This window comes from Netta rufina (assembly GCF_964035555.1).
Source record: "Netta rufina genome assembly, chromosome: 3".
Taxonomy (NCBI): Eukaryota; Metazoa; Chordata; class Aves; order Anseriformes; family Anatidae; genus Netta; species Netta rufina.
This window is the reverse complement of record NC_140125.1, coordinates 68,366,936-68,376,677: the sequence shown is the minus strand read 5'-3', so window position 1 is coordinate 68,376,677 and position 9,742 is coordinate 68,366,936. Positions and strand designations below refer to the sequence as shown.

Here is a 9,742-nt window from a genome sequence, read left to right as displayed (position 1 = left end):
GCTTTTAGACTCATGCTTTTCAATATTTATTTTACATTTGTTGATCAAATATTATCTGTTATAAATAATTGCAACTCGATCAAATGGTGCACCTGGTTGTTACCGTATCCGAACCTCCTCAGGGCTTTTTTTTTTTTTCCTCCTCTTTTCCGAAAAGCTGTCGGCATCGCTTTATTAGGACCCGAGAAAACACCTCCGGGGTGTCCAACAAAGCGTAGGATGCCAGAGGTGGTCTCAGCCGGGGCTGGCGCGGAGCCCCCCCAGTTCGGGCCGCGAGGAGAGAGGAGAGCACATCGCAAAGAGTCGCTTCCAGAAGGCACAGGTTCCTCGACACGCCATACGAGCAGACGAGGGGCGCCGCCCGGGCCCCCCTCCCGGCCCCGGGGCGGCGTCCGACGGCACGGGACGGGACGGGTCGGGCGCTCCCCATCGCTGCCCCGCCGCCACCGGGGGGCTCGGGACCCCTCTCCCCCCGCCACCCCCGGGACTCCCTCCCCCGGGACGGCCCCGCGGGGGCCGGGGTTCAGCGGGGCTCACTGCTGCCGGTGCCCGCCGCCGCTCTCGGGGTCGCTCTGGTCGTCGGTGAAGCAGACGTCGACGTCGCTGTCGTTGTCAGTCTTTTGCTCCGGCTCGGGGTGCGCGTAGCCAGAGTCACTCTTGTCCTCGGCCGCCTTGCCGAGGCTCTGCCCCGGGTGCCGGGACTTGACGTGCCGCTCGAGGTCGCGGCGCCGCACCAGCACCTTGCCGCAGTACTCGCAGCGGTAGGGCGTGTTGCCCTCGGCGTGCAGGCGGATGTGCTTGTTGAGGTTGCTGGGGTCCCCGAAGGGCCGCAGGCACACCTTGCACTTGAGCGGCTTGTAGCCCGTGTGAGTCCGCATGTGGATCTTGAGCCCGTACTTGCGGGAGTACAGCTTGCCGCAGTACAGGCACAGGTGCCCGCTTTTGGGCTTGCCGACGGCGCCCCCCGCCGCGCCCCCCGGCAGCGCCTCCAGCCGCCCTCGCCCCTTCTCGGCCGCCAGCTCGGAGAGCTGCTGCGTGTGCATGGCGATCTCCCGGTCGATGCCGGCCAGCGAGCCCAGCTCGGCGGCGTGCAGCCCGGCCGCCGGCCCCCCGAAGTACGACACGGCCTCGGGGTACTTGAGCAGCCCGCCGAGGTGCAGCTTGAGCGGGTAGTAGGGCGCGGCGGCTCCGTACAGCAGCTCCCCGTTGTAGACGGTCAGCGGCATCACCGGCAGCCCGCACTCGCCCGCGTACGCCTTCAGCCCCTCGAAGGGCGGTGGCAGGGCGAAGCGCTCCAGCGCTCCGCCGGGCAGCGCCGGGTAGCGGCCGGGGGGCAGAGCCGCGGCGGCGGGCAGCCCCCGCTCCACCTGCCGGAAAGCCGACGCCTCCTCCAGCGGCGACAGCAGCGGCAGGGCCCGCAGCCCCCCGCCGCCGCACGGCAGCCCCACGGCCGCCCCCACCGAGGCGGCCGGAGGAGGCCCGGCCTCGCACTTGGGCGGCGCCTCGACGGCGGCACGCCCCGCCTTCAGCCCCCCCAGCAGCTTGGAGAAGCCCAGGGCGGCGGCGGCGGCGGCGGCCCCCCGCGCCTCGTCCCGCAGCGGCCCGGCGGGGCGGAAAGCCGAGCGGGCCCCGGGGCACAGCGCCAGCCCCGGACCCCCCCCCAGCCCCGGCAGCGGGCCCGGGCCGCGGGCGGCGCCCAGGCTCATGTCCAGGGCGCGCTCCTGCTCCTCCTTGCCCGCCCCCCGACGGGGCGGCCCCGGCTTGGCCGGAGGCGGCGGGGAGGCGGCGGCCTCCCGCTTGAGGGCCTCCCGCGGGCCGCAGCCGGGGGGAGCCGGGCCCCGGGGGGCCGCGGCCGGCAGCTCGGCGGCCGCCTTGGCGGAGAGGCCGAAGGAGGCGGCGGCGGGCCGGCCGTGGTCGTGGTGGAGGAAGGGGCGGCCGTGGCTCAGCGCGCAGTGGAAGTGGACGTGGGCCTTGAGGCTGTTGGGGTACTTGAAGGTCCTCCAGCAGTACCAGCAGATGTACCGCTCCTCCCCTGCGGAGGCAAGCGGAGCGGACCGTCAGCGGCACCCCGCACCCCGCAACCCCCCACCCCGCAACCCCCTCCCCGCACGGCCCCGGCCCCGGCCCCGGCCCCGGCCCGGGGGGAGCAGCTGCTGCCGCGGGTCGTCTGTCGGGGGGCCCATCTGTTGGCGTTTGCACAAGAGGTAGCGTATGTCAGGGAGTCGGCTGCGCCGAACAAAGGCCAACGTAATGATCGTGAGCCCCTCATTAGGCGCCGAGACAATATCCGATATGGATGGGCCATATGTAATCGTTCCCTTGCAGAGGACAATGCCCTTTGTGCCCTCCGCACTGCGCCTTCTCCCAGGCGGAACCGAGCTCGGTGGCCGCGGCCGGGCCCGGTGCCGGGGAGCCGCGGGTCCCGTCCGGCACGGAGCTGCCCGGGGAGCGGCACCGGGGGCGACCGGGGGCTCGCTGCGGGGCCGGGTGCCTCGCTCGCTGCCCCTCGGCTGTCGTTTCTTCCCGCCGTTTCTAGCTTCGGTCGTTTCTTTCTGTCGTTTCTTTCTTCCTTTTTCCTTTCCTTCTTTCTTTCTTTCCGACATTCTTTTTGACATTTCTTTTTCTTTCTTACTTTCTTTCCTTCTTTCTTCCGTTTCTTTCCTTCTTTCTTTCATTTCTCTTTTTCTTCCTTCCTTCCTTCCTGCCTTCCTTCCTTTCTTTTTCTTTCTTTCTCTCTTTTCCTTCCTTCCTTCCTTCCTTCCTTCCTTCCTTCCTTCCTTCCTTCCTTCCTTCCTTCCTTCCTTCCTTCCTTCCTTCCTTCCTTCCTTCCTTCCTTCCTTCCTTCCTTCCTTCCTTCCTTCCTTCCTTCCTTCCTTCCATCTCTCTCTCCCCACCTTTCTCTTTCCCCTTTTCTTCTTCTCCCACTTCTCTATTCCCCTCTATATCTATTTTCCCCTCTCTGTCCCTCTCCCTCCCTCCCTCATCCCAGTCCCTAAACCACCCGAGCACACATTCCCAACGCCACCTCGGTGCCTAAAATCTGTTGCCCGCCTCGCATGTCACCACCTGGTGCTCGCCCCTGCACCAACCCGACGGATGGGAGGACAGACGCCGAACCAGACCGAGGGACAGCTCCGGACCCAGAACTTCATGGGGTCCCTGGGCGAGCACCGAGGGGTGCAGCGAGGCTCGGGAACGGCCACCGGGGGGTCCTGGGGACAGGCGGGGACAGCCCGGATTGACACTGGGCGTTTTGTCGCCAGTGTCCCCGCCGCCGGGCGCAGCTGTCCCTCGCTGCTCCGTGCCGTAGGCAGCCTGCAGGTAGCGGGGGGCTGAGGTGGGCTCAGACCGGGCGGGGAGAAAGTTGCAGCTGGAGGCTGAGCCGCGACACCGATGCCGCTGCCTTGGCGCTGCGAAGCGGGGAGACGGCCCCGGAGAGACCCCTGGCTGTGCGCGTCCTTCTGCTGTCCCCGGCCCGGGGCAAGAAAAATGCAAGCAAACGAAAAAAAAATAAAAAGAAAAAAGAAAAATTAAAAAAAAAAAAAGTAATAAAAATAATTTAAAAAAACTTTGTCGTTGTGTTAAAATCAATTCTAACACGTTTGTTCAAGATTTCAAGTGGTTTTGATTTTGTTGTTTTAAAAAAATAATAATCGGAATTTCTTCCCCTCGGTTTCTTCCAGCGTGCCGTCCTTCCAGGTGTGCTTGGGCATTTCCATGCACCTGTTCCGAGCCGTGCTGCTTGCTCTGGAGCCGGCGTGGCCGCAGACCGGGGCCGGTGTGCAATTTATTGGTGCCTGGCCGCCAGCAGGACGATGCCTCCCGCAGGGTGCCCCTGGCAAGTCTGAGCTTCGCTGCCCTCGTTCCCACGAGCCCCGCTGCGACCCTCCTCAGCCCCAGGGCTCTCGACAGAGGGAGCAGAGCCGTGGCCACGAGTTTCTTCTCCATCTCCGGCCCCAGCACAAGGAGGGATGTGGGCTCTTGCACATCGCAGGTGTCCCACGGGAAGCCAGCTGTCCCTGCCCGGAGCTTCAGCTCACTCTCGGGTGCCCTCCGGGCCGGATCCCGATGACCCCCGCAGAGCTCAGCCGGGGGGCGAGGTGGGCTCAGCCCCTCGCCGGCTCCGACGGGACGGCTCCGGCTCCTCGCCCCATCGCGGCTCGGGGATGAGCAGGGGAGGCCCCCGGTGCCCACCACCGGGCGAGCCCAGCAGGCGAGCATCGAAGTTTTTCGTCTTCTTTCCCCCCTTTTCATCTGTCGCCGCTTTATCGTTTCTTTAACCTCGTAAAGGCGAGGGTGTAATTCCAGCTGGGAAGCAGCTCGCGGATCGAAACAAGCGAGCCGAGACGGATGTCCTCCCAGCCCGATATCCTCGGGTGTGTTTATTTGAGTTTAATTTGGTGCCGACTTTATTTTTACCCCAATTGACTCAAGCTGACCATTACCCGTTTTCACCTGCCTGTGTGGATCTGCCCACGATATGACTTGGGAATGCGTGTCTGAAGCTCTGACCGAGGAACCCACGAGGGCAAAGCGGAATTTTCAAAACCCACAAAAACAATTCTCCGTCTCGCACAACACCGCTAGCGTTGTCTGATAAAATTCCGTTTGTCAACCAAAAGATCATTAAATTGGGCCGATGCCAGACCGGCTCAAGGGACGGGGACCCTTCCATACGCTACCACGTCCAAACATCGCCCTTTACAAGGAGCCAGGCGGCTCCTTGTTTTAACGGGTGGCAGGCACACGGGGCTGAAAACGCGGCGGATGGGGGGGACCCGGTGTCGCGACAGTGGTACCTTTCTCGTCGTGTGTCGGGGTGGCCGTGACGGGGATGTCGAACCACTGAGCCAGGGGGTTGGAGTACCAGACGGTGAGCTCCTCTCCCGGCTGGACATCGCGCAGAGCCCGGTAGAAAATCTGAGGGGGGAGAAAGGACACTTCTTCAGGAGCCTTGAGAGGGGACACAGGGAGGAGAGAGAGGTGCCAGGCCGGCCCGGAGCCGCGAGCGGGGTACCTGTCCTCCTGGCAGATCCGAAATAGCCTCCAGTGTCTGCTCTTGGGCGTTTCGGGCAGCCCGGATTAACCCTATCCACTCCAGAGCTGAGCTCCCGGCTTCATCCACTAACTCCCCTCTCACCATCCGCACCTGGAAGACAGGCGGCACCGCTGTCATTTCCACGCGAGGCGAGGAGAAAAGAAAGCAAAAAAAAATAAAAAATAAAAATGCCCGAGCTCCTGCCCTCCTGCCCGGCCGGCCTGTCCCCTCCACCCGGGGGCTGCCCCCGTCGGGGGACACCGATTTTCCACCGCTTCTCCCCCCCCCCCGTGCTCGCCCACCCGTGGGCAGCGCCTTGCTGGAGACCAGGGGAACAGCCCAAAGCACCTTGCCGCTGCGTTAAGTGCCCGCTAAGGTGGTGGTAGCCGAATTTTTGGAAGGGCTTGTGTGGCCCCGGGTCGGTTGCGAAATGCACGGCTCGTCGGGAGCCGGGGCCCGGAGGGGGAAAGGGGCGAGGGGAGAGGATCCTGCTTAGCTACGAAGTCCCTGCAGACCCATACTTCATAATCTGCTTACCCATACAAAGAGAAAATGAAGTGCCCATTCGCTGAATGACCGTGCAATAAAAGTCATTGGAACAAAGCGGTCTAAAGCGAGAAACCGAGGGAGCCAGATGAGAAATAAATTTGAGTGGGCTGGCAGAGCGTTTAAAAACAATTAAAGGGCATTAAAGATCCGAGCGGAACGTGCGAGCCGCGGCTGCCCGGGGGGTGGAAGAGGGGCTCGGCTGGCCGCTGGCCCCCGCAGCCCCCTGGACGCCTGCTGGACGGGGCGAGCGTCCTCCAAAGCCTCCTCCTCGCTCCTTCGGACGTGGCCCGAGCCCGGAGCCGGGGGGGCGGCTGGTGTCACCCCCTTCTGCCCCGGATTCGAGGGTTATAGGGGAGCAGCGCCCGCAGGAGGGGGGCACAGAGCCCAGCCTGGAAATAAATCCGTCCGTCTGCCGCTCGGGCACGAACCGGGGAGGGGATGCGACAGCCCCGACAGCCGCTGCCGCCGGGGCTCCGGGAGCAAACCGTGACAAATCCTGGCCCGTGCGGCTGGCGGGGCTGCGGGGGGGCCGTCCCCGGCAGGTTGTCCCCGCGGGGAGGGATGGGGACAGTGCCCCGGAGACAGGAGCCCCCCGGGACGGGGGCGGACGGGGGCTGCGAGGGGCGCGGCGGCGGGAGCAGCGCCCTCGGGCACCGGGCACCAGGCACCGGGAGCCAGGAACCAGGAACCGGGCACCGCGAACCGGGCACCGGGAACGGGGCACCGGGCAGCGGGTACCGGGCAGCGGGCACTGGCGGCCCCCGAGAGTTCCCCCAGGTCGCTGTCCAAGGCATGGGGGTGCGCTCCTCCGGGAGAGCCAGCCGGGCTAACGGGGCCCCGGCGCCGGCGAGCAGGGGAGAGGCTTTTGGTGGCTCGCCAAAGCGGCAAGGAGAAATCTCGGGCCACTCTTGGAAGGCTCCCCTGTCTCGTCCTGGCTCACTCTGGCAAGGGAGGATCGAAGAGGGAGGGGGACAGGCAGCCTCTTCTCCCAAGCCGGCTTCCCCTGAGTCAACGGAAAAGCAAGGTCCAGCGCTGCAGCGGAGACCGTAGGAAAATACCTTTTTTTTGGGTCCTGGCTCCCTGCGGTCTGACAGGTACTTGCCCAGTTTGAAGATGCCCGGCACGGGACCCAGGCGCAGCCCGGCGGGGATGCAGCTCTCCGCGCTCACGCTGATGGCCGGAGCCCTGCTCGTTTGCATCGCTGCCTCTGGGTGCGAGCGGTCGGGAACCCAAACTACTTATGGGGGCCGGAGTGCCAGAGCCAGGCGGCGAGGAGGATGAGCACAGGCGTATCTCCGCCCGCAGAGTGACGCGGCCGGGCGCGCACGGCGGCTTTTCAATGGGCGCAGGAGGGGTACCCCGTGGCAGGGGGATGCTCTGGGGCGCAGAGTTTGGTGAGAGAGTTGGGCTCCTCGAGCAGCTGCAGAGTCCCATCCGAGAGGGTCACATGGAGCCTTTCCCTAACCCTCCTGCATAATCAAGCGCTGTGAATGGCCGGCAAACAATGGGCCAGGCGACCTTCCCATTCCTAAAAATCCAATTTGTCAAGGGCAAAGAAAAGGCGCTGGTGAATCAAAGGTCTGGAGGGACCATTAATCCTCAGCATGGGGTATTGTCCCCGAGACAGTTACGATATTTTAAGTGACAAATCCACTGTATAATTTCTCCATAAATTTTGCTTCCTTTTATTGTTCCTCGACAAACCAGTTTTGGAAAATAAGTGACTATTTTAAGTCTACTTGGCTGAGCCTTTTGAGGTTTAATATACTTCAAAGATTTTTAATTCTCTTCCCTTGGCTTTATTGTAAAGGAGATTAAACAAAGAGATGGGGAATGTTTTGAGGACTTGTTAACTTCTATTGATTCCTGGCGTGTGCCATACAGAAATTGGGCAGGTACTTGATGGGAAAACACCAGAAAATACCTACACTTTTTTTTTTTTTTTTTTTTTTAGGATCGACCATATTACCATTTCAGTGGCTTGGTTTCAGGCCAGTAATCTATTTAGAAAGGCTTTGATCCTGAAGTAGGACGAACAGCGCAAAATATCAGCCGCCGTAGTAAAACACACACCGCCGCATCTGCGAGCTGCGGGGAAGCTGTGTAAGTCGTGCCGTTAGGAAACAGATCCGCGAGGAAATAGAGACATAACAGCCACCAGGAGACAGATACACGGCCAGCAGACATCGCAGATGCCCAGCGAACGGCGTGCGCCTGGGCTCCTTGCTTAGTGCATCCACAGGTCCCTCTTCCACGTTAAAGCACCGGGATCGCTTTCTGGGGCCAAACCTAACCAAAAGCGACCGTAAATGCAGCCGGAACGAAGTGGTTCGAGCGGAGCCTGAAAGCTTCCTTTTTATCGAAATATTTTAATTAAGATTAAGCGCAGCGCTAGGAATAAGTTAGCTCACGATTCAGGACGGGTAAAATCCCAAGGATTTTCCGGGAACTGAAAGGAAAGGTGCAAGACCCTGGTAGGTTTGGGCACACGCAGCCACCCGGAGGTGCCAGTTACACCAGAGAATACAGAGACAAATTAGATTTTCCACTTTCTCTTTTATAACCCTGCCTAGTTCCTGGTAGCAAACTCTCCCTGCCCTACACCTTATCAGTCCCCAAAAAGAAGCATTAGGAAATTTTCTCTCTTCTCGCCGAGAAGTCCTGCATACTGATTTTATCCATCGCTTTCAAAAGCTTCTGTGAATACGGAGCTTTTCCTCCTGCGGTTTTTCTAATAGTCAGACCTAATAATTTTCAAAGCAAAGGGAAAAAAAAAAAAAAAAAAAAAAAGCTACGCTTAGAAGTGTATCTTACAGCAGGTGCTATAGGTAGCTGAGCCAGCTCTCCTCGGTAACTCTGCTCCCTGCAGGACCCACCTGGGCGGGTTGCCTACGATGTGACCGCCCGTGCGGGCTGTCCCCGGCTCTGCTGGCCGCGGTCACGAGTGTCACCGCCAGAGCAAAGGCCACAGCCCCACGCGGCTGTGCACGAGGGACCACAGCGATTTTGAGCCCACGGCTTCGCGGGGAGAAAGGGGAAAAGGTCTGCCCGAGGGGGCGTCGAGAGAGGAGGGGGTTGTCCGGCGGGATGGGGCGAGTGGGGTGGGGTGGGGTGGGGTGGGGTGGGGTGGGGTGGGATGGGATGGGATGGGATGGGATGGGATGGGATGGGATGGGATGGGATGGGAAGAAGCAAAACAGGACGGGAGGAGACGGAACGGGACAGGGCTGGGCGGGGCGAGGCGGGATGGGATTGGGATGAGGTGGGTTAGGATGGGATAAAATGGGAATAAGCAAGGCGGGACGGGACGGGACGGGACGGGACAGGAGGACACCGCCGCCGCCGCCTGCCCCGTGGCCGCCGGCCGGCACTAAATCAGCGCAGGCCGTGGGCGCATTTTTAATAGCGCTACATATGCGCCCGCACGAGATAAATGTCGCGGCTGTCCCCAGCAGCATTAATGATTATCGATCGCGGCTCGCCGGGGCGCAATTGTAGGGCCCGTCCCGGGGCTGCGGTGATTTCTTTTTCACGTCGGCAGGGATGGGAAGGGGGGAGAGGATGTAGGGAACTGAAGATGACCCCTTTGATCAGCGGCGTGAATGGGGAGAAAAGGATAAACAAGAAGTCGAGGGCAATAAATTTAAGCCATGAACATGTCCCTGTAACCTCTGGCCCAGCGACTTTAGGATGAGCCCCGGGTTGAATTCCGAGAGCCGCAGAGGTAGAGAGAGGGCTTTCAAGACGCCCAAGGTACCCTACTGCTCCGCTTCGGGAGCCGCTCCGTCCGAGGCCTTAATGAGTCAAAAAGCGTGAACGACACGCGAACAATTTTATCAATAGGACCATGTAAAGGCCGACTGTGAGGAAAGTTATTTATTAATATAGCCAATTGTGGCTGGTTCCCATCCACTCAGAAAAGAAAAGCCCTTGCTCTGGAAGCATTCACACCAGTTCTCCGATTTTTATTCTGTCCTGTGGCTCAAAGTTGAAGTTCCCCAAGTGAAATAAATTGTCCACAAAAGAGGAAAGGAACCACATTTTCTTTTATTTTTCCTTCCCTAAAAAGGAAGGGTGAAACCGATCTAATGTGCCCACTGGAGCAAGATGCAGCATGAAAGGCCGGGTGTTAAAAGTAAAAGCAGCCTTTGGAGC

General features: G+C 61.0%; 1 protein-coding gene across 1 annotated transcript; it reads right to left on the bottom strand.

Annotated features, from left to right (window-relative positions):
• Positions 1 to 533: 533 nt before the first annotated feature.
• Positions 534 to 6,786, bottom strand: PRDM13 (PR/SET domain 13; the record flags this gene model as incomplete). The annotated part of the gene is made up of 4 exons (XM_084284435.1): positions 534 to 2,032; positions 4,800 to 4,920; positions 5,018 to 5,149; positions 6,646 to 6,786. 4 exons carry the CDS (start codon positions 6,784 to 6,786, stop codon positions 534 to 536), a joined length of 1,893 nt encoding a protein of 630 aa, XP_084140561.1.
• Positions 6,787 to 9,742: the final 2,956 nt, after the last annotated feature.